General features: G+C 31.6%; 1 protein-coding gene across 1 annotated transcript in view; it reads right to left on the minus strand.

The window, feature by feature from the left end:
• The window catches only part of LOC141325830 (signal induced proliferation associated 1 like 2), a 187,379-nt gene that overhangs the window by 69,933 nt on the left and 91,461 nt on the right, over window positions 1–25,985 (minus strand). Inside the window, exons 5-9 of the mRNA XM_073834561.1 lie at window positions 25,512–25,521; window positions 25,316–25,419; window positions 21,417–21,574; window positions 18,770–19,346; window positions 468–742 (exon numbers count right to left, since the gene is read on the minus strand). Coding sequence (XP_073690662.1) covers window positions 468–742; window positions 18,770–19,346; window positions 21,417–21,574; window positions 25,316–25,419; window positions 25,512–25,521 — 1,124 coding nt within the window. The remainder of the gene's footprint in view (window positions 1–467; window positions 743–18,769; window positions 19,347–21,416; window positions 21,575–25,315; window positions 25,420–25,511; window positions 25,522–25,985) is intronic.

The following is a 25,985-nucleotide window of genomic DNA, read 5'->3' on the forward strand; positions in this document are numbered from 1 at the left end:
TATCCTTATGTGGCAACTAGTAGCCGTGTAATAAGCGGGATAATGTACAGGCAGCCGGTAGTTATCGCAGAAATAAGCCCCTTCAGTGTGATACAAGACCCTCCGCTTCGCGTCGGGTCCTGATCACACTGTCGGGGCTTATTTCTGCGATAACTACCGGCTGCCTGTACATTATCCCTTATATATATATATATATATATACCTAAAATTGCTGAACAAACTCATAACCATAAGTATTAAACTTATATAAATAAATAAATGTAAAAAAAAAATTGGATACATATTATATTAACTATAAAATAAAAAGAATATAATATAATATAATTTAAGAGTCAGGTTGCATAACCAGTTTAAAAATTTGACCATTTAGGAACAGCATTAAAGCAAAACAACTATCAGGAAAAAATTGTAAAACATGAAATGGATGTTAAAAGCAGATGTATACAAGGATAGGAGATCATTAATACCTTCTGGGAGCTCCATCCTCATACGGCTGGATAATGACCACTTTGACGGAGATGGAGGTGCGCAGGAGGTCGATCATCTGCTCGTGGGTCAGCGTCGCCACCGCCACCTTACAGATCTCCACCAGCCGACTGCCCTGACGCAGACCGGCCTTCCACGCGTATCCAAACGGCTCCACGTCGGCCACGATGCCCTCGAAGTTAACGTGAAAGCCGAGCTGACCGAGACCGTTCCTGCGCAGGGTCATTTCTGTGGTCTCACAGCCACGAGTGACCAGCTGGAGAAAGACAAAAAGAGAGAATGAGAGGGAGAGAAATCAGTTTCTATGTATTACAAATTAACACGACTTTATTTTTTATGTGGACATCCTTTGAAAAGTTTGAATTTGGGTTTAAAACATGATGGCAGGTAAATATGCCAGAACTGTTTCTTTAAGTTACTTTAAGATGTGAAGGACAGACGGTAACAGGGAGGTGAGCCAAAAAAAGAGATAAAACCAACGTCCCCCGCCAACATTTAAGTCCAAGCAGGATGGATGCCTCAATCTAAAGAGCCTTTCATATGGAAACAAAGACAAGGGCACTCCAGGGAGAAACACTGATCTTGGAAAATGCACAGAAACAGTGGAGAGAAAGAAAAATCACAGCAATGATTCTTCTGTCTGATGCTAAAAGTGAATATTTATAATGAAAGATTAAGAAAGTCAAGATTAACACTTCTGTATTAGATCAAATAAATATAATACAATAAGATATAATATAATATAATATAATGCAATATAATAGTTGTTGAACAAACACCCATCCCGTAGGTAATAACATAAATAATAATAAAATAAAAAAGTATATTTCTATATATTTAAATAATTAGAAAACAGAAAAAACTATTATATATAAAACTAATATATATATATTACATACTATTATATATTTTTATTATACATTTATAAAATGTAAAGTTAGAATTTATATTTTTATTATACTTTTTTTTTAAATGATAAAACATAATAAAATTATATTTTGTAATAAATGTATTATTAAATAATTACACATTATTAACAAACCTATTAACCCTAAGTATATAATGTCCAAAAAATAAATTAATAATAAAAATAATGTATACTGTTGTTGAACAAACTGTATATATTTTTTATATACATTTATAATTTATTAGAAATTATGTATAATGTATAAATTATAATTTATAGGTTGTATAATTTAGTTATTATTATAAAACTTGTAAAAATATAATAAAACGCTTATAAAATATACATTTACACGTGTTTTTTAAAATATTTTTCTACGCGTTTTATAATAAAATTAACATTTATATATTATTATTAAAAAATAAATTTTATTAAATAATAACAATTAAATAATAATAAATTTGATATACTGAACAAATTCCTAACCATATTAAAGTAAAAAAATAAATAAATAAATAATAATATATAAACACATATTGAACAGACCTAATTTTAAGTATTATATAAATAAATAAAAATATTATAAATATTAATATAATATACAGTAACACACCATAAAATCGATATATAATAAATAAAATACATTAAAAATGCAATATAACAATATTAGTAATTTAAGCTGCATAATATCATACAAATTATAAAATAAAAAATAATAAAAAAATATTTAAAAAAAATAATAATAAAAAAAATAAAAAAATAAAAAAATAAATAAATAATAAAATAAATAAAATAAAATAAAATAAAATAAAATAAAATAAAAAATAAAATAAAATAAAAATACAATACAATACAATACAATACAATACAATACAATAAAATAAAATAAAATAAAATAAAATAAAATAAAATAAAATAAAATAAAATAAAATAAAATAAAATAAAATAAAATAGAATAGAATAGAATAAAATAAAATAAAATCAGGCCTGTGAAGGAATGTTGTTCAATTCCATTTGGTGTTGCTAGTGGCACAGAAATGACACAGAAGGGTTTTCCTCAGAACCTGCCCGTCTTGAACTGGTTTGACTGTTTTTCTTTGGACTCCAGAGGTAACGGGTGAAGTAATTAGAATTAATCCACAATAAACACAACATTCTGAGATGATGACTGTTACACTCATGTTCATCTGCAGTGAAACATGCTCACACGGTCATGTGACGTCATTCAGTCATTACTCAAACCAGCAGCCTGTCACTGAACTATGGGAAACAGGAGTGGTCAGGCAGGTGAAGGGTTAAGAGTGCATATAAAAGAGTTCACACTAATTAGCAAACATGTATTTCATTAGTCGGTGGAGTCACAAGCCACAGAGAGGTTTGGTGAGTCAGTAAATACTCTGAGGAGAGGCTGATCCGTCTTAAAAGCTTTACCGTAATAAGCCCAGCTAGTGAGAGTGACTCACTGTGAACTTGATTTCAACTGTTAGTATCAGTTATTTGTCAACAAACACAGTCATTTTACACTCACTGATTTAGTGACCGAAATATTACTTTGAATGAACAACTGAAAACACAGCAACAGTCTGTTTTCATGAAGCACATGGTCAGCAACAACAGACCAATCAGCTGCGAGCTAGAGAGTGGACTTCAACAAAAACAAAACTAATCTAAAATCCTAATCTAATCTAAAAATGTTAAAACTGGTATCTCTTTGTATGAAAATGACTTTAATGTGTTTTTAAAAGGGCAAAATAAGGTTGTACACAATGTGTAATGTACACAAATTGTTAGTATTGCTTAATTTTCATATACATATGGTTGAAAACAAAAGAAAACCAGAAAATATATCATGAATTGCTAATATATGTATAATAAATATATGTAAATATATAATGTTAAGCATTAATAAAAAAAAATATATAGATAAGAAAAATAACTAAAAATAAAAAATAGAAAATATTTAATTTCCATTGATACCATGATCAATAAAACTAAATGAATGAATGCCTAAATGAATAAATAAATTTATAAGAAAAATGTCTTATTTGATGCAATGATTAAATGTTATGCGATATAATTAATAAAATTGATGGAATGAAATATGAATAATAAATAAATAAATAACTATTTTTAAAAATTAAAAGGCCAGAAAATATGTGAATTTTAAACTGTTTAAAATGTTATGCAAATAAAACCAATTAAACTTATAGCATAATTAAATAAAATAACAGAAAATAAATAACTTCAAACTTGAAAGCCAGAAAAGATATTAGAAATTTAGAAAACAATTAAAAAAAAAACAATTTAAGAAAACAATTTAAAAATGTACTGATTAAATGTTATTTAAATAATATATAATGACTAAAACGGACAGCATAAATGAATAAATAAATACATATATAGAAAAAAAGAAATATTAAGAAAAAATTAGAAGGCCATCATAATTTTTCTTTGATGTACTGATTAAATGTTATGTTAATAATATGCAATGAATAAAACTAATAGCATAACAAATAAATTGAATAACAGAAAATAAATATTGAAAACATTAGAAGGCTAGAAAAAATATCATAATTTTACTTTGATGTATTGATTAAATGTTATGTAAATAATATATAATGAATAAAACTGACAGCATAAATAATACATAAATAAATACATTATTTCAAATTAGAAATATTTAATAATAAAAAATAAGTACATTTTATGTAATTTTAAAATGATGTATAAATACATAAATACATCAAAACCAATAAAACTGACAGCATAAATAAGTAATAAAAAAATATATAATAAAAAATAATCCAAATTTGAAAGCCAGAAAAAAATTATACATTTTCTTTGATGTGCTGATTAAATGTTATGTAAATAATATATAATGAATACAACTGATAGCATATATAAATAAATAAAATAAAACAACAGAAAATTAATATTTAAAAAAATCAGAGGCCAGAAAAAAATAGCAATTCTCTTTGATGTACTAATTAAATGTTATGTAAATAATATATAATGAAAAAACCCTGATCACATAAATAAACAAACAAACAAATAAATAAATACATACATTTACAGAAAATAAATATTGACAAAATTAGAAGGCCAGAAAAAATAATACATTTTCTTTGAAGTACGTTTTATAAAACAGTGAATAAAACTAACAGATAAATAAATACATGCATAAACAAACACATGCATAAGTAAATAACAGAAAATAAATATTGAAAAAAAGGCCATAAAAGACATATCACCAATTTTCTTTGATGTACTTCTGATCAAATGTTATGTAAATACATAATGAACAACACTTAAATAAATAAATAAATATTAGAGGGCCAAAAAAGATACATTTTATTTGATGTAAGTAACAAATGTTATGAAAATACAATACCAGAATATGAATCTGGTAGTACAAATAATACATATATTTTTTTACTTATATTTTAAATTATACAGCCAGATAGGATGCACCTAATTTTCTTTGATGTAAAATCAAATGTTATGTAAAAAAAAATACAAATATTGAATTAATGAATGAACGAATGGATTCAATTCCCAGCAATGCAAGTCGCTTTGGATAAAAACATCTGCCAACATGCTTGAATGCAAATGTAAGCTCTATGTGTACAAAACATGCACCAGTAAATAATTCCCAATAACACCAGGAATGGGCAGAAAATAAACAAATTTTGGCTGTTTTGATTTTACAATCTTGTGCTTTCCTTAAACACACATCATTAAACAGATCAACAAGACGCTGAAACTCTGCTGGTCAACTGCTATCAGTGTTTTCATTAAGCGCAGTGAAAAATTACACAAAGAACAACAAACAAACTCCAAGACAGCAGCTAGAAGCAAAGAAACCCGTCAAGTGAGCGAGCAGCGCTAATCCTCCGAGGGAGGCTGAACTCTCGCTCTTCCCACACATGTCTGAGTCTGCCTTCGACTGCTTTAAAGAGAGCAATCTGTTGTGCTGTCTGCCGCAGCGCCTCACGTTACAGCACCGCTCTCGCATTCACCTCAAAGACACCACACTGAGAAACACGGAGGAAGTGCTGTCGGACCGTCCCATAACGCCAAGCAGAGATACACACGTGCAAACAGCTAGTATCAGCTGAAACTGTGATATTTTGTGGTAAACATGGTGTTCAAACTAGCACTATGCCACAAGTCTCCAGGATCAAGTCATGTTTGCCCTCACAAAACACAAAATATAGTCCAAAATGACAATAATCACAGTCAATCTGTGATATTTTCCTCTTAAGACATTTTACAGTTAAAGACTTTAAAACTTCACTGTTAACGTAAGCATATAATGAATTAAATGAATAGCATAAATAATTGAAAACATCTATTAAAAAAGTTTTTCAGTAACACTTAACAATAAGGTTTTAATTTTTAACATTAGTAAAATTAAAGTCGCAACAAAACATATTATGAACAGATTTTCAAAAAACAAAAACGTAAAAAACCTAAAATAAATGCATGAATAAATACATAAATAAATAAATAAAAGTAAATAAGTAAAATAAAAACTTTATTCTTGTAATTTTGACATTATTCTCAAAATATCTCAACTTTATTCTCAAAACATTTCAACTAAATATTCAGACTATATTGTCAAAAATTTCAACTTTATTCTCATAATTTTGACTTCATTTCTGAAATATCCTGACTTTATTCTAGCCTGGGAATGCCCATGCTGCCTTAGGCGCAGCGCGATTTTATTCACGCTGCTAGGCAGCCTGGAGTCCATGGACCAAATTTTCACCTCAGATAGGGAACCAATCACAGAACGGGGAGGGAGCAGCAAGACGATGACGCCTTCTATGCGACTCACCGAAGCAGTTTGTTTATAACTATGGATCCAGCATGGCAGCAGACACGAAGTTATCTTTCGATGCAGCCTTAGATAGTGTTCTAAGTAGTTTAGAACGCAAGTTTATTTTGAAAAAAGAGCTACTTTTGGCGTTAAACCATTTCATAACCAAGAAGGATGTTTTTGCCCTGCTACCAACAGGCTTTGGCAAAAGCATCATATATCAACTAGCCCCATAAGTGGCTAAGGCAATACGTCATCCGGTATAACTGAAACGATTGGCTATGAGCTACGCACAGGCGCATTTGATAGACATTCGTAGCACCCAATAAATGGCTCTGGGCATTCGTAAACCACGCCTCAAAGACGAGAAAATTAACATGTGGTTCCCAGACCATGAATCATGACGTTGTTATGACGTGGTTTGGCGTTAGCCAGGCTAACTTTATTTTTTAAATATTTCAACTTTATTTTTCTTAAAATATTTCTATTTTCTCAAAATATTCCGAACTTTATTCTCAAAACATTCCGACTTTATTCTCGAAAAATTCAGAATTTTTCTCGAGACATTCCGACTGTATTCTCGAGACATTCCGGCTGTATTCTCGAGACATTCCGACTGTATTCTCGAGACATTCCGACTGTATTCTCGAGACATTCCGACTGTATTCTCGAGACATTCCGACTGTATTCGAGACATTCCGACTGTATTCTCGAGACATTCCGACTGTATTCGAGACATTCCGACTGTATTCGAGACATTCCGACTGTATTCGAGACATTCCGACTGTATTCTCGAGACATTCCGACTTTATTCTCGAGACATTCCGACTGTATTCTCGAGACATTCCGACTGTATTCGAGACATTCCGACTGTATTCTCGAGACATTCCGACTGTATTCTCGAGACATTCCGACTGTATTCTCGAGACATTCCGACTGTATTCTCGAGACATTCCGACTGTATTCTCGAGACATTCCGACTTTATTCTCGAGACATTCCGACTGTATTCTCGAGACATTCCGACTGTATTCTCGAGACATTCCGACTGTATTCTCGAGACATTCCGACTTTATTCTCGAGACATTCCGACTTTATTCTCGAGACATTCCGACTTTATTCGAGACATTCCGACTTTATTCGAGACATTCCGACTGTATTCTCGAGACATTCCGACTGTATTCTCGAGACATTCCGACTGTATTCTCGAGACATTCCGACTGTATTCTCGAGACATTCCGACTGTATTCTCGAGACATTCCGACTTTATTCTCGAGACATTCCGACTTTATTCTCGAGACATTCCGACTGTATTCTAGACATTCCGACTTTATTTGAGACATCCCGACTGTATTCTCGAGACATTCCGACTTTATTCTCGAGACATTCCGACTTTATTCTCGAGACATTCCGACTGTATTCGAGACATTCCGACTTTATTTGAGACATCCCGACTGTATTCTCGAGACATTCCGACTTTATTCTCGAGACATTCCGACTTTATTCTCGAGACATTCCGACTGTATTCTCGAGACATTCCGACTGTATTCTCGAGACATTCCGACTGTATTCTCGAGACATTCCGACTGCATTCTCGAGACATTCCGACTTTATTCTCGAGACATTCCGACTGTATTCTCGAGATATTCCGACTTTATTCTCAAAATATTCCGACTTTATTCTCGAGACATTCCGACTTTATTCTCGAGACATTCCGACTGTATTCGAGACATTTCGACTGTATTCTCGAGACATTCCGACTGTATTCTCGAGACATTCCGACTTTATTCTCGAGACATTCCGACTTTATTCTCGAGACATTCCGACTTTATTCTCGAGACATTCCGACTTTATTCTCGAGATATTCCGACTTTATTCTCGAGATATTCCGACTTTATTCTCAAAATATTCCGACTTTATTCTAGAGATATTTCCATGTTATTCTCAACATATTGTCATTTTATTCTCAAAATATTTTATTCTCTATATTTTCCAACTATATTCTCAAAATATTTTCCACACTTTTCTCTAAATATTTCAACTTTATTCTTGTAATTTCAATTTTATTCTTGAAATATTTAGAGTATTCTATAGTTTAAGAATGGAGGACTGCCGTGAATCAGTCAAATCTACATGCAAACTGAAATAAAGCGAGAAACAACAATACTAGGAAACAGAGAGTACTGTGGGTGATTTGAAACTTTTGGCAACACGAGACTCTAAAAGCAGCAGCTCAGAGTAAGTCTGCAGATGTGAGGTGTCCTGGTCTCACTGCCAGGACTTGAGGTGCACTGCAGATGGCCAAACGGGACACTAGAGGCCCAGATGGGCCATACAGCAGACCTGTGCCTTCTGACAGCTTCTGGGCCGAGCGACAGCATCTCATCCAGAACAGACGAGCGCATGCAGCAGATCCCAGCAGCCCTCTGGAAAAACACAGCCTGCTCAAGGTGCTATAAGAGACTGTCTTACTTTTTTATGCCAGTTTTTATGCCATGCAATGTGGTTTGGATGCAAAACATTCTTCAAAAAGTTCCAATGAAAAAAAAAAAAGTCAAACAGGTTTGGAACGGCATGAGGATGATTTACTTTTTTGGGTGAACTATCCTTATAAATGAATAGCATAATGAGGCTGCTTTTATTTAATTAAAAATATGGAAAAAATACAATAAAATTGTGAAATATTATTAAAACTTAAAATAAGAGTTTTCAATGTGAATATATGTTAAAATGTAATTTATTCCTGTGATGCAATGCTACATTTTCAGCATCATTTCCCCAGTCTTCAGTGTCACATAATCCTTCAGAAATCGTTCTAATAGGCTGATTTGCTCATTATCAATGTTTTTCAATTTTTTCATTATTCGATGAATAGAAAGTTCAGAAGAACAGCATTTATCTGAAATATAAATCTTTTGTAACATTATGAATATCTTTACTGTCACATTTGATCAATATAACATGGAATCCTATTTCCACCAATGGATAAAAAAAACAAAAACAAAAAGGTAATTGGACAATCTCAGTTTTTTACTCCCAATTCCAAGTTTGCATCTCAAAAATTTACATTTCATAATTTCTTGCAACTGCAAGTTGAAATCACAAGAATAAAAGTCTGAATGTTTTGAGAATAAAGTCTAAATGTTTTGAGAATAAAGTTAAAATTACGAGAATAAAGTCAAAATGTTTTGAGAATAAAGTCGAAATTTCTAGAATAAAGTCAAAATTACAAGAATAAAGTCTAAATTTTTTGAGAATAAAGTCTAAATGTTTTGAGAATAAAGTCGAAATGTTTCAAAAATAAAGTTAAAATATTTTGAGAATAGTCAAAATTATGAGAATAAAGTCGAAATGTTTTGAGAATAAAGTCGAAATGTTTTGAGAATAAAGAAGAAATATTTCGAGAATGAAGTTGAAATTATGAATAAAATCTAAATGTTTAGAGAATAAAGTCAAAATTACAAAAATAAAGTAAAAAATGTTTCGAGAATAAGTCGAAATCCCGAGAATAAAATCGAAATATTTTGAGAAAAGTCAAAATGTTTTGAGAATAAAGTCGAAATTATGAAAATAAAGTAAAAAATTTTTGAGAATAAAGTCGAAATTATGATAATAACATTAAAATGTTTCGAGAATAAAGTCGAAATTATGAATAAAATCTAAATGTTTAGAGAATAGTCAAAATTACAAGAATAAAGTAAAAATTTTAGAATAAAGTCAAAATTATGAGAATAAACTTAAAATGTTTCGAGAATAAAGTCGAAATCCAGAGAATAAAGTCAAAACATTTTGAGAAAAGTCAAACTGTTTTGAGAATAAAGAAATGTTTCGAGAATGAAGTCGAAATTATGAATAAAATCAAAATGTTTTGAGAATAAAGTCGAAATCCCGAGAATAAAGTCGAAATGTTTTGAGAATAAAGAAGAAATGTTTAGAGAATAAAGTCGAAATTATGAGAATAAAATCTAAAAATTTCGAGAATAAAGTGAAAATTATAAGAATAAAGTCAAAAATTTGAGAATAAAAAATTATGAGAATAAAGTTGAAATTATGAGAATAAAGTCGAAATTACAAGAATAAAGTAAAAATTATGAGAATAAAGTTGAAATGTTTTGAGAATAAAGTTAAAATTACGAGAATAGAGTCTAAATGTTCCAAGAATAATGTAGAAATTTCGAGAACAAATTCTAAATGTTTTGCGAATACAGTTGAAATTACGTGAATTATAATCTATGCAGAATTTACAATTTATTTAATGTTTTTTTTTAAAGATGCTTCAGAATGTGCCACACTCGTTGCCATCTCCTTATAAATGTGCTCCAGTAAGTTCAGTAATGTTGAAATCACTTCCAGCACCTCTAACTGCTAACTGGCAGTGTTTGTGTTGTAGTTAAGCAGACAATGGAAGTCAAATCAGAGGGCATGATTAGCATAAGCAGCGAACGCTCCTATCCCGTCCTTGATATTCATTGGCTCATTCCGTATGCAAATGTATCCCATCCTCCAGGAGCGGCGCTGGATGCTCTACAGGTATGTCAGCTCAGAACTCACACACACACACACACACACACACACACACACACACACACACACACACACACACACACACACACACACACACACACACTCTCGCAGTGCAGTGTTGGGCTCATCTGTCGCAGCACGTGACACATGCAGCTCTGAGAAACAAGGACACCCTCATCTGAGCGCTGACCTGCGGCACTGTGACTTTGAAGGTGTGCTTTCTCTCTGCACTCACACAGACACATGAGAGAGAGACAGACACTTCATTTAATCAGCCTGACCATGATGTTCACTAAACAGCACACATTCGCTTTTAACACCCAACAAACCACAGCCCCTGACACTGAGGATAATAACTGTAAAACTACGCACATTCATTACTTTTAATCATTTAAGGGTTGGGCAGAATTATGATTTAATACAAGATTTATTAACCTCTGAATTTAAGAATTGAAACTGAACAGGGCACATCCACAGTATGTTCATTTTTGACTGAATTGGAAAAACAATATTTCCTTTATTGTAATTTAATGAAATTTACATAACCAATAAATTTCATTCGTTCACTTTCTGCTGTACAGCATAAATAATTAAAAAAATTAGTAATGCACATTTATGCCATGACATGTGATAACTGATTAGACATGTTTAGTTTAAAATAAATTCAGGATATTAATATATTCGTATTATTTATATTCATTCATACCTAGGGCTGTCGCGGTTAAGGAATTTCCCTTGCGGTAAATTTGAGTGGCTCAGTAGCGCGGTATGCGGTAGGCTATTACCGCCATATAATTGTCATATTCAGAAATCAATAAACCGAAACCAAATCGCGTTGATATATGAAGTGAAGTAAACAGTACTTACATAGAAACCTAGCCAGTAAGAAATGCAAATTTTGAAGAAAAATGTCAGACATACTTAGAGGCTTTGCATCTGAAATCTTCGTGTATATAACAGTTAGCGCGCACCCTCGAGTCTGACTGGACAAGAGACTTTCTGTCAGTATTTCACCTGCGTGTTTTAGGCGAGCTGTCAGTCAGTGCAGTTTCATTTTTACGCCACAAGATGGAGGCAAGAGACTATCTTTGAGTAAGTCTTTAATCCGTTCATTCAACTATACGTTCAAAAACGCTTATTTATTCAAAGAGAGACGTAATGAAACACGATGTTGAAATCATTTTAACTTTAATCGCCACTTTTAAAGGCTCAGCTGACCAGCAGAGCACCGATGTTAAGACAGAGATTTCACTTTCCTTGGACATGACAAGCTAGTTTCACATACATACCTGACTCGATCTGAAAGACAGACACAGGTAATTGCACAAGCTCAGTCGATCTCTCTCTCATTCGCTGTCTGTTTAGGCTTGTTAAGTGCATATCTACTGAGCCTCATAATAAACACATTATGTTATCATTACTAACTTATTACTAATTTAATATTCAGCGCACAGGCATTAAGTGAGAAGGGCAAATCCTTAGGAAAAAAGAAAACAGGCAAATATCGCGGTTGCTGCGGTTGTTGCATTCCTCTGCGGTTATGCACGTCAATAGCGCGGTATTGCGATATTGCGGTTATCACGACAGCCCTATTCATACCATTACATCAATAATCACTACAAACAAAAATATTTGCCGACATAAAATGCCCTTATATTTCAAACTGTATCATATGTAAGATATTATATAATATTTTTAAAGTAAGTTTAGATTTTTTTATTTTTAAGGTGTCATAAAAAAGTTACAAATGTCTATTTCATATATACACATACACACAATTTTTTTATCACATAATAATTATTATTGTTTATATGAATTACTTATATAGTTATAAATGTTATGATTTATGAAATGTTTAAATATACATATATTTTATATTAATTATTGAAAATTTTAAAATATTTTTTAAAATATTTTACATTTTTAAATAAAACATTTTATGATTATATTTGATGATTTTCGATATTATTTTACGTAGTCCATATTATTTGTAAGATCTAGTTTATAATAAAAAAAGAAAGAAAAAATATCTGTTATTATTATTATTATTATTATTATTATTATATTATTTTCAAAATTATTTGAATAATTTAGACAATTTCAAAGTCCAAAGTAATGTCTGCAATATTTAATAATATATCTTAATAATATTCACAATATACTCATAAAGTTTACTAGAGGGAAAATGTTACTATATTATATTATAGTCCATATTATTATAATAATTTAGCCAACATCAAAGTCAAAAGCAATGCAATATTAAATAATAATAAATCTTAGTAATATTCATAATATTTATCAAGTATTACAGAAGAAAAAAATATTTGTTGCTATATTATATTATATTATATTATATTATATTATATTATATTATATTATATTATATTATATTATATTATATTATAATCTGGTCCATATTATTAGTATAATTTAGTCAAACTCAATAGTGGTCTATAGTAATGCCTGCAATAAATATTTTAAAGCAAATAGTATCTGTACTAAATTAATGATAAATTAAACAAACCTAAATTCATACCACACATGAAAAATCCAGTCAACTACCAATCTTCCTTTGCTTTTCTTGTGAGCATCGTCATAATAAAGACACTGCTGTCCTCATATGAACACAATCCCACTGTGTCACTAACCAGGGAATCTCTGATCTCCATCAAATCAACTAAACACCCAGACAGGTGACACAGGTTTGTCTCATAACAACTCCCGAATGAGAAACATCTGCTCTGGGAGCATCTCGTCTGACGCCAGTCCTCAGTACACAAAGTGCCTTTAGGAAATGAGGCCAAAACAGGAGCGACGCTTATCCCACTCGCACACAATGTACCACGGTAATCCCTGGAGATCCCACGTCCCCAAACCCTCCAGGTAACCCAGCTGAGCTCATCAGACACACACCATATTACAGCTTTCTCTGTCTTTCTATGTCCATAAAGGAAACCTCATTGTTAATTAATAGCTCTGTTCTAAAAAGTGGTGAGCAGCCAACATAGACAGCATTTTAGGGCATCATATGAACACTACTGAAATTCATATAAATAGTGGAAATAAATAGGGGGTTTTAATGTATTTTTCTAGACTAATACGATAATACTAATAATAAATACAGCTGCAAGCAGCAATTACGGGGCCAATCACTACAGAAACAAGCATCAGACCAACTGCAGCAATCGAGGCCATTTTAAGATGATTTTAGTCCAAATGGCTGAAAAATCATATAAAATTATTACTAGTTATATGATTTAATGGGTTATCACTTTTTAACCAATAGGCGGCGCTGTTACCAAATTGATGTGGTGTGGTAAGTGTAAGGTGACAATGGCACATGCACAGTTTGGTGTAAATAAGTCAAAGCTTTGCAGAGATACAGTCCGAGACCAATTTGAGAGTCAAATTTGGAGAAAATTGGACCAATCATCTAGGAGGAGTTTTAAATAAGTTTTGAATGTTAATCAAAATGGCAGACAGGAAGTTTGGCCCATTTTGGCACAATTGGTATCGATGTACTCTGCATGACCCAAAGAATATATTGAGATCTACAATAGGCCAATTTAATCAATTGAATTAGCTTTTTTTTTTTTTTTATAACTTTTATCTACAAGGTGGCGCTGTCCCCCAACATTTCGAGAACTGTCAGGGCATGGTGCTGAAGACACATACCGTATTTTATGATACAATTCAAAATGGCCGCCACCCAAAGCGGGTAATTGTGTGTGGTTTGACTAAACATGCTCTTCTGAATCTTAAGAGACCAGTTTTTTTTTTTTTTTTTTTTTGGCCAAAGTATTCAGAATTTATATGCAAAAAGAGACATTTTATATCTCCTGACCACTAGGTGTGCGAAACAGTGCAGGTTTGCTCAGTTTGTGCTTGGTATAGCACACACCAAGTTTGGTCCCAATGCGCCAAACCATTGCGGAGATATAGCCTCACATCCATTTTCGCGTGCTCTTCGTAGAATACATTCATGCGTTAATCGAAAATGGTTTGACTAATCAACTTGAATTCCAGAACTTTTTACCAGAATGGTCTAAAGATGATCTGAGCCAATTTTGTTGAAAATCAGACAATCTTTCTAGAACGAATTTGAAAATGTAGTTTTTTAAACTATTTTAAAATAACGTAAAATAGGGGTGTGCGATATTGACAAAAAGTAATATCTCTATATTTTCTGGGATTGTATTGATAACAGTAATTAGACAATATTTTGCTGTGTGTTATTGTGCTTAAGGACCACAATGCTGACTGACAGTTTTTGATATTCTTGATATTCTTCATAATCTGTGTGGTCAGTTCACAGCAGTGAATTTAGAAATTATTCTAATTATTCCAATAAGTTTAAATTGATTTTTACTTTTTATGGGCATTTATACCTTTATAAAGCCATTTTTTGAGTCAAATTCTTACGTTTAATCAGTCAATTATAATAACAATACATTTAGGCTGTGTGTAAAAAATTACATCAGCATCAACAAAAATAATCTTTGCATATGAAGTGGCATTTAGAGGTATTTACACATGTTGAAGCAGCTATATTTTAGAAAGTGAAAAGATACTTTGAATGTGAAATTAAAAGTTGCTGTTAACAAGCGAGTCATTGCAATTGAAAACAACAGTTACGATATTATCGCAGACAATATATATCACACACCCCAGCATAAAATCTAAACTGACACGGCATGAGCCAAGGATTCAGAGGGGGGAAAAAATCCTTCTAGACCTTATCCCTGATAGCACACATACATCTCAGAGACGTTTATTTGACATTTACATCTGCAAGACGTTGTTTGCTCATCTGCAACAGGTCTATTGCACGTTTCCTATCTAATGTCAAATGGACGTCTATTAGATGTCTTTAAGATGTTTATGATTTAGAATGTATGTAAAACAGACATCTTGCAGACGTCTGCCAGATGTTTTTACACAGCAGATGCTTTCCAGATCAAGAGATCTTTAACAGACATCTTGCAAGCGAATGTGTGCTATCGGTATGGTTCAAAATTTCTTAGCATAAACATTGTGACACTGTCACACAAGAAACATGTTTTACCACTCTATTTATTTCAATGATTTTATGTATAGTAGAGTTTTAAGTGTTTTACATTGTTTTTTTTTGTCCATTTTATTCCTCTTTACATTTTAAGTGTGTATGTCTTTAAGAAATTAATGGTTGGCATGTCATGTGACCAATCAAGTCACATGACAGGAAGCAGGAACTATATAAAGTGAGCAGCATGCCAAACAAACGGCTAATCACATGCACAACTGGATTGAGGAGTTTCATTTCAGTGGACTTACCTTTCCAGACTCACTTACCGCAAATTGGATTATCTCTCATTTTGGATTGTATATACACTGGTGGACACTCACATTGGGACTCTTTCAGCACAGTACGATTCTTGGACTGTTTTAAGGGTATGGTGAATGGACTGTATGTTTTTAACAGACTGAGTTTTCCTGGTTTTATTGTGTTGTTTTAAAGTCCTGTGAACTTTGTAAATACACCATTCTTAACCTTATTTCAGTTTTATGTCATTCTTTTAACACCATCTCTCACACAATAAAATCTGACCCCATTTTTAAACTTTGTAATCCAGCCTTTTAGGCTGATCGTTACAACATGAGTAAAACTTTGGACAAGGGATGGCATTAAAGAGTTTGAGTTAGAGACACCAAATTCGCTGTGGTTAATGATGAGGCTGTTCTCTATCATTGTGCCAAATTTCATAACTTTCCCGCAAGTGGTTCGATTGCCTGCCATAGACTTCCAAAGCGGAAAAATAATATTAATAGGAATGCATCACACCTTCGGTGCTTGGCCCCTAATTAATATTTATATAATATAAATATTAACATCCTAATTAAATACTGTCACTTTCGTTCTTCTCACAGCGTCTACCCATCAGTCTATGCAGCATTATGTCACCGAAGTGTGGATAGATAAAGCACCACAAGAACTGTAGATGCTTTAGAATTGGGTTATTTCTGGGAAATGGCATCTAAGAAGCTACTACAGCCTCGACGGCATCCGAAAGCCAAATACAGACAGACTCGAATGAGTTTAACTGGCTTGGGCATCTACAAGAGCCAAAAACACAGATCAGGAGGAGTGCCAAGAGTAACACACACCCGCAACCGTCAAACATTCTGGCCATCAATACAACTCCATCCCTTGGAGAAATCATGTAAGAAGATTAGAATGATTTCTCAAGGCACAGATTTCATCAGGCCGAGCTCTCCGCAGGTACACGCGATCATATGTACAGGAAGATGATGAAAATGTTTAATTACAGACCCTTTAATTTATGATAAAAATAAGCCTGAATATCCCCAAAGAAATGTCATTTACAGAATAATCAGACCCATACCCATGATAACACAAACATAACTGCAAGCCAACTTCCTTCTCCTGCTTAGAGAGAAAAAGAATTAGGTTTTGATTAAACCCGATTGAATTTTGATTAAGAGAAAATACTGAATTCAGTAGGCAGACGACTGAATGAAACAATCCTGAAGACATAGCAAAAAAGATGAATAGGAATAGGGCATCATGGGGGTTTTGCTTGCTAGTTTAAGTCATTAAGTGAAACATTATGGTCCTATGTTGCGGAAAACACGGATGGTATCACGAAATTCAATCCAGGGTTCATACAGATACTGTAAAATGAAATTCTAGGACTTTCAAGGACTTCTCAACCACTACTTTATTTTCATGGACTTTAATTAGATATCTCCCTTATCGATCAATGTTTTTAATTTTAAAGTCTAAAAAAAAAAGAAATAGATAAATAAAATTTTACTATTAAAAAATGGCAAAAATAAAGTAAAGCACATTCGAAGTATTACTACTAAAGTATTACAAAGTATACTACACTTTTACTATAGTAAATCAACAGTTAATTTTCTAAAGGGATTTGTGTATAGTTACTTTTTTTTTTGTTTCTATAACTGTACTGTATTAATAGTTTGATGTTTTCTACAGTTTAAGGCAAAAAAATAAATAAAAAATGCTCCGAAATCTTAATCTAAAACAAATTATTCACAAACCCACACCAAAGTTTTGATCTGAAGCAAAGGATTTGCGAACCTGCTTCGAAGTTCAGATCTAAATCAAATGCATCAAATGCATCAAACACTCTATCGCAAATTATTTGATTTAAATAATTAAATTCATTCCCGATTCACGATATGCAATTTTCGATCTAAATCAAATGATTTACGATACTCAATTTGAATTCCCGATCTGAAATGATTGGAGCACTTCGAAATAGTGAATCAAATTGTGTTTTAAAACATTTTACTGTTTTGTCTGAGTAAAACTATTGCCTCATCACATACAAACAAAAACCTAAAGGTCTTCACTACCACCCGTCAAAATAAAAGTTTGGTTTAACTTGAAGAAATTGTGACAGAAATAATGCTTAGTGAACATGCAAAAACAATCAAACGCCCTTCACAAAAAAAAAAAAAGATGAAACAGCTATGTAAGACGATTTAGAAGCTGGAGAAGAAAATGAGATGGGAGTTTTTCGACCTATCTTTACTTGAACTGGGAAACACAGAGCAGACGCAGAGCTAGACAAGATGAGCATTTGAGGTTAAAAAGTATATAAATTGTAATTTTTTAAAGAAAATAACCTATCGTTTCACTAGATAAGACTCTTCTTCCTCAGCTGGGATCATTTAGAGCCCTTGAAGCTGCATTTAAACTGCATTTTGGAAGTTCAATCTCGGGGGCACCATAGAAGTCCATTATATGGAGAGAAATCCTGAAATGTTTTCCTCAAAAAACAATTTCCTTTCGACTGAAGAAAGAAAGACATGAATATCTTGGATGACAAGCGGGTGAGTAAATTATCTGTAAATTTTTGTTCTGGAAGTGAACTTTAACTCCTTTAACTTAGTGATTGCTAGATTGCTACTGGTATATGAAGAGACTTTCAATCAGCAAAAGAAACATTTTTTAAATGCCTTTATATACACAGTATCTTTTCTCGTTCCAGAATAGAAACACTCTTACCTCAAGTCTTTGTACAATCTCTCGAATGTCCTCTCCACAGTTGTCGTGTGCGGAGAACATCACGCACTCCCCACGCTCGTAGAAGATCTTGATGCTCATGACGCCGGACGACCAGCCGATGACGTCCCGACACGAACAGTTAAAAATCACATTCTTGGACTCTTCCTCGATCAGCACGATGAACTCGTTTGAAATCCCCAACAGGCACTCCACATCCGCCGACTGGCCAAAATCCCGTGCCACAACGCTCCACGTGACGGCTCCCACGCTGTGCAGATGGGCGTCCTTCCGCGGCTTCACCCGCTCCTTCTTCTTGGCCCCCAAAGTGATGAAACTGAACTTCACCGCCGAGTCCACTGTCGTCGTGCTCACGAAGTTCTCCGCGAGGTCCTTGAGGTACTCCTGCCGCGTGCGGGTGGCCATGGCACGGAACTTCTCTGATTTGTGCGCTGCGTTTTCCCCGTTGATCACCTTGGCCAAAAGAAAGTCCCTGAAGACGGCCGACTTGGGAAAGGTCACGCCTTTGGGAATAGGAGGGCCGAACGGAGGCACGTCTTTCGATCTGGATACTGCCACACTGCAGAAATCACAAAGAGAGATTGTCTGGTGTAACCAATCCAATGCAAAACCACAAAACCAGACCATAAGGGTCAATGTTTGGAAATTGAGATTTATTCATGAATAAAGTAGCTTTCCATTAATGTATGGTTTGTTAGGATAGGAGAATATTTGGCAGATACGATTTTAAACTCTGGAATCTGAGGGTGCGAAAAAATCTAAATATTGGGGAAATCGCCTTTAAAGATGTCCAAATGAAGTTCTTAGCAATGCATATTACTAATCAACAGTTAGGTTTTGATATATTTACTGTAGGAAATTTACAAAATATCTTCATGGAACATGATCTGTATTTAAAACAAAAGAAAAATCAATCATTTTGACCCATGCCGTGTATTTTTGGCTATTTCTTCAAATATATCTATGCTACTTAAGACTAGTTTTTTAGTCTAGAGTCACATATTATTGGTATACTATTAAAATGATGGTATTATATTTTAAAATTCTAATTCTATTTAATTTATTAAGCTTTTATTGATATATTTAGCTTTTAGTCATTTAATTGTATTCATTTAGTTTATTTATTTAATCATTTATTTTTTTAAATTCTGTTGTGCTTTTATTATTTGTATAATTTTTTTCAGTGTATTTAATACCTTAATTGTTTTATTAGCTGTTTTATTATTATTATATTTATTATGTATATTTATTATATTTATTTATTATTTATTTTTATTTTTGTTTCAGTTTTAGTAATTTAGGCAACATTTTTATATATTTTTTTGCACCAACACAAAAATAAAGTTTTTTTTTTTTTTTAGATGTAGTCATCTAATACTTACATTTTTAGTTCATCCTTTGTAATTTTGTTGTGATTTTGTCATTTTTATTAGCTTTTACTGTTAAAATATTTATAAATATTTATATTTTCTCATTTTAATATTTACTTAAATTTTTAATATACCCCTAAATGTATTTTTCCTAATGTAGCAGAATGGTTGTAAAAAGCATTTCACTCCATGTATGTGACAAAAAAATACATTTGATTCGAACAGTTTTAGCATTTTGTCAAATTAGTATTTAGAAATTTAGCATTCCATCTTAAACTTATTTCAGTTGGCAAGAAAATATTAATATTTGTATTTTATTTGGGGTTACAGGTTTTGATTTAATTTAATTTAATTTATAAATAAATAAATAAATAATAATATTTATTACAATAATATATTATTATTATATTATTATATAATAATAATAATAAATAAAATAAATAAATAAATTATTTTATTTTATTTGATCTTAAAAAGCATTTTTTAAATCACTGCATGTATTTGACAAATACTTTTTTTGATGTAATTAATTTTAGTACTTTCTAAATTAGCATTTAGAAATTTAGTATTTCAGCTTAAACTTATTTTAGCTGTCAATACATTTATATATATATTTTTTTTACAGGTTTTGATTTCAGCTGTTTCAATAACCAAAATAATTTTAGACATTTTAGTTTTAGTTTAGCAATAACATCATGACACAAGTAGAGAAGGAGAGAAGATCATTAGTGAATAATAACCTAAAATTAGCTTTGTTTCTCACAAAAAGCTATAGTTTGTAGTTAGTAATATTTCAAGGAGTTAAATTGACTAATATTATGGTTCTTTTAGACATTTTTGTCCATTTTGGGGCTTTACAGCCACTAGTTACTGCAGGTTTCATTAATGAGAAAAAGCTGCACAAACCAGATTTTTCCATTTTAGCTCCACAGATGAGAAAAAGGGATTTGGAACAACATGAGAATGAGTAAATTATGACAATTTAATTGCAATAATTAAATGCCTCAAACAGCCTTTGGCACTGCTTTTAAACAGAAGATCAAAAATTACAGACAATTAAAAATTACTGACAAGCCAAGAATTACACATGATTGATTTCTCTGAGATCTCGAGAAGTTCACAAGCTTTATTGATATTTTTCTCTTTGCGGTAACAGACATCAAAGGTAAATGAAATCAATTCATTTCTCTCAACAGTGATTATAATTTACTGTCTAAATCAAAGGGAGCTGTTCCCAGACAGACGTTTGCTTCGCTCACCTGTAGCAGACGTTCTCAGTACAGGGATTGTGAACTTTAACGATGACGAACACATGCTGGAAATGGGAGCGGATGTTTTTGGGTGTGAAGGGCAAGGCACCGGGCTCCTGAAACACGATGGTGACGATGTCATTTCCTATGTGTCTCTTTCTGAGCAACTGGTGACAGAAGAGAAACAACAGAGGTGAATGGACTTGTATTTAGAGGACAGGTCAAATAGCATCTCTAGAGGAGTGGAATGAACAGGAACAGGAAGTCAGGCTTTCAGAAACATGGCATTGTGCGCAGTAGTAGTTACACCCCAAAAAAAGATTACATAACCCATTTCACTTCAGCTAACATGTACTAAATTGAACTCATATAAATGAAAAATGAGGGCAAATCACATTTTCAATCCACTTTTGTAATCAGAGCCCCAATTTAACACTTGCTAAATACAAAATAAAAATAAAAATAAAAAAAATAATAGCAGAAACAACAACAAAAATAATAATAATAATAATAATAATAATAATAATAATAATAATAAAAATTAAAAAAGTAAAAAAAGAAGTTACAATTACAATAATATCTAATGATAACAATAATACATCTAATAATCATAATAATAATAGTAATATTAATATTAATAATAATAATAATAATAATGATATTGTTGCCTAAAATTGTGAAAATAAATAAATATTAGTAGTAGTAGTATTATTACTTTAATTATAAACAACAATTTAATGTTGTTAAAAATAGTGGCAAAAAATAAAAATAAGAATAATTAATAATACTAATAACTATTTTATGTTGCTAATTATGCTGTTAAAAACTAATAATATAAACAAATAATAATATTAACAATGATGATAGTAATTCTAATAGTAATTTCATGTTTATAAAATGTGTGAAAAAATAAATAAAACCTCTAATAATATTGTATTGACAAAAACAATGATTTTATGTTGCTAATATAGTAAAAAACAACAATTAATAACAATTTTGTTGCTAAAAACTGTGGAAATAAAAATATCATAAAACATTTTATGTTGATAAAAAGTATAAAAATATTATAATAATAATAAAAAAATTTTTTTGCAAAAATTTACTTTCAAAGTGTGAAATAAGAGTAAAATAAATAAATAAACTAACGCCACTAATACTAATAATAATTGTGTTGCTAAAAATAAAAAAGGCTATAACAACTTTAACTTTAATAACTTTAATAATAAAAACAATAATTATAAATCGAATACCTTTTGCTAAAAATGTTGAAAAAATAAAATAAACAATTATTAATAATAATAATAATAATTCTGTTGCTAATTATGTTGTTAAAATAAACAAACTAATAATAAATTAATAATATTAACAAAAAATTGTGTTGTTAATTTTTTTAAAAATAAATAAAAACTAATAACATGATTTTATGTTGTTAAAATACTTAATTATTAATAATTTTGTTGATACAAATGAGAAAATAAAAACTAATATAATAATAATAATAATAATAATAATAATAATTATTATTATTATTTTAATAATAATATTTTAATGTTTCTAAAAATAGTGACTTTATCTAATGATAATAATAATAATAATAATAATAATAATAATAATAAACAATAGCAACATACATAATTTAGTGTTGCAAAAATAGTGTTGCTAGTAAAAAGTCTAGTCTAGACTTTTTAAAGTATGTAAAAAATACGATTAGAATTATTATTTTTTTTTATTTTGGCAAAAAAGCTAAAAGTAATACAAGTTATGATAGGCAAGGATTTATTTCCATTATGTTGATCCTCTGAATCAAACCAGTTTAGAAGGTTATAAATTATTTTCACAGAAAAATGAAACAGATTAAAAATATAGGAGTAATTAATATACAAAAAAACCTAAAATAATCGCCAGCAATGTGCCATCTGGTGTAATTTTGGCGCTGTAAATGACTCCTGCAGATGCTGTGAAAGACCATTTCAAATCTCTTAAACTCATCCATGAATACAATATCTGAATCTGGAGAGATTTTAGCACAGTCATATCTCAAATATTTATTTATTTATTCATATCTCACATATCTACATCTGATAAAGCGACAGAGTGATGAACTCATAATATTCCATTAACCCCGATCCGTCATATTAACCGTGCGTCTGCCTTCCTGTGAGTGGCCAAGGGTTACAAACAGGATTATGGGTGAGCGTGGTGGATGAGGAGATGAGAGGCTGAACTGTGCCCGAGTCTCCTGGAAGCTTACGGACGGGGATTTATTCACTAATCCCATGCAATCGAATAGAATTGAAGATGGAGAAGAAAAAGACAGAAAAGCCTCTAATCCTGCCAATCGACTGTCAGAGATATAAGTGACAGCGACAGTCAAGACACACGCTCCTGATTTTTATTTTTTTGCATGTTTGTCACACTTTAATGTTTCAGATCATCAAACAAATTTAAATATTAATCAAAGATAACACAAGTAAACACAACAGCAACACATAGCAACACCTTAGCAACCACCCCGGGTACCCTAGCAACCACATACAGCGGGGAAAATAAGTATTTGACACATCAGCATTTTTATCAGTAAGGGTATTTCTAAGTGGGCACAAAATTTTCACCAGATGTAGCCATCAAGCCAAATATTGAATTCATACAAAGAAATCAAAGTTGAGTCATAATAAATAAAGTGAAATGACACAGGGAATAAGGATTGAACACATGAAGATAACAAGGTGCAAAATGACATAGAAAGCCAGGAGATCACCTGAAATCTGTCCGTGTTGAGAGAGAAACCCTGCCCCTTATCAGTACTAATTGATATCAGCTGCTTTAGTCCTAATTGACCTTATGCACGGAGCGTTCTTTAGAACTTCCGCATAAGGATAAACCAGCTCGTAAACTTCCGCTGAAGCTCATTTTATATGTGCTATATATTAGGTGGACACTCTTGAGACTGATCTAGTGCCTCGTTCTTATCAGAAACTGAGAAAAATTATAATTGCAACATTATAAACAATGTTAGCGGCATGAACATTCAGTTTCATATGATTTAACAACATTTAATTTAAATGCGGAGCCTGGTAATCCGTACTCACCATATCTGCATAGTTGTACATTTAAATGCTGACAGCTAAACACTATCATAACGTGTTTAGGCTAAGGTTAGCTAGCTAGCGATATTTCTCTTCCAGGACATCTTAAGTGTATTGTTGATAATCACTAACTTGCCTTTATAGTCATGAACACATTTTTAAAATCTTGCAATATTTCAAAGCCTTTATTATTTTCTAACTCTACAGGTTGTGAAATAAAATGTACTTCAAGGACTCACTTTATTCATAAAAAAGGCCCAAGGAACCTTCAAGATTTAAAGACCGTTTGTGTGGAAGAATGGGCCGGAATCACTCCTGAGCAATGCAGACGACTGGTCTCTCCATACAAGAAGCGTCTAGAACTTTTGCTACCGCCCGGGGAACCTAACAACCACATAGCAACACCCTAGCAACCACCTGGGCAGCCTAGCAACCACAAAGCAACACCCTAGCAACCACCCCAGGTTGCCTAGCTACTAAGTTTAAAACTACTTTAAACTTCAAACTAGTTAAAACTGGAAACCTTCAAACTTCAAGCTTTTAAAACTACCTCAAACTTTCTGTCTAGGCTTTTTCAAGCCAATTTAAAGTTTGTCTACAAACTTTACTATATAGTTTAGCTTTATATTTTATACAGCTTATGCATTTACCAAATTCATTCGATCATTTACCAAAACCCTCCCTTGCACAATTCATCATTAATATTATGCACAATCATTATTACATATTAAATTTCATCAGGCCAATCAGAAGCCTGTATGTGAAGCCATTAGCCAATCACAGCTGAGCTCATTAGCATACTGAGTGCAAGTGTAGTCTCACCTGTTGTCTGTTGTTGGGAGTGTAGGGCAGGAGTGTGGACACGTGGAACATCAGCTCATAGTCTTTATAGGTGGTGTAGAGCGAGTGAGTGCCTGTGGAGTCCGCTGGAACAACAGATAAAACCAATAGTCAATAGTCAATACAACAAAAACACATCCTCTACTACAAATAGAGGATTTCTGGATTGTTCTCTGACCTGTCAATGTCTGCACTGATCCACCACCAGTGTTATATTAGTATCACCAAGATACTATTACATTTTTTAATAATAATTTGAATCAGTTTTATATGATCCATTTTCATTTTAGTTATTTAGTAATTTGGTATTTTTTATTTTTAACATTAGTTAATATATTTATTACATTTAATTTTAGTTATTTTAGTACAGTACATCAAGTTAAGAAAGAAATAAAAAGTTAATACATAGTTATGAATATATAGTTTGAAATAACTGTAATTTAGTGAAATAAATAATTTTGCTGCTTTTTGATTTTTTTAATTATAATTTTGGTTTATATATATATAATATATCATTTTTTATTATTTTATTACACACATATATATATATATATATATATATATATATACATATATATATATTTATATATATATATATATATATATATATATATATGTATATATACACATACACACACACAGTATATGTCTG

The sequence above is a fragment of the Garra rufa genome, chromosome 2 (assembly GCF_049309525.1).
Source record: "Garra rufa chromosome 2, GarRuf1.0, whole genome shotgun sequence".
NCBI classification, from domain to species: Eukaryota; Metazoa; Chordata; class Actinopteri; order Cypriniformes; family Cyprinidae; genus Garra; species Garra rufa.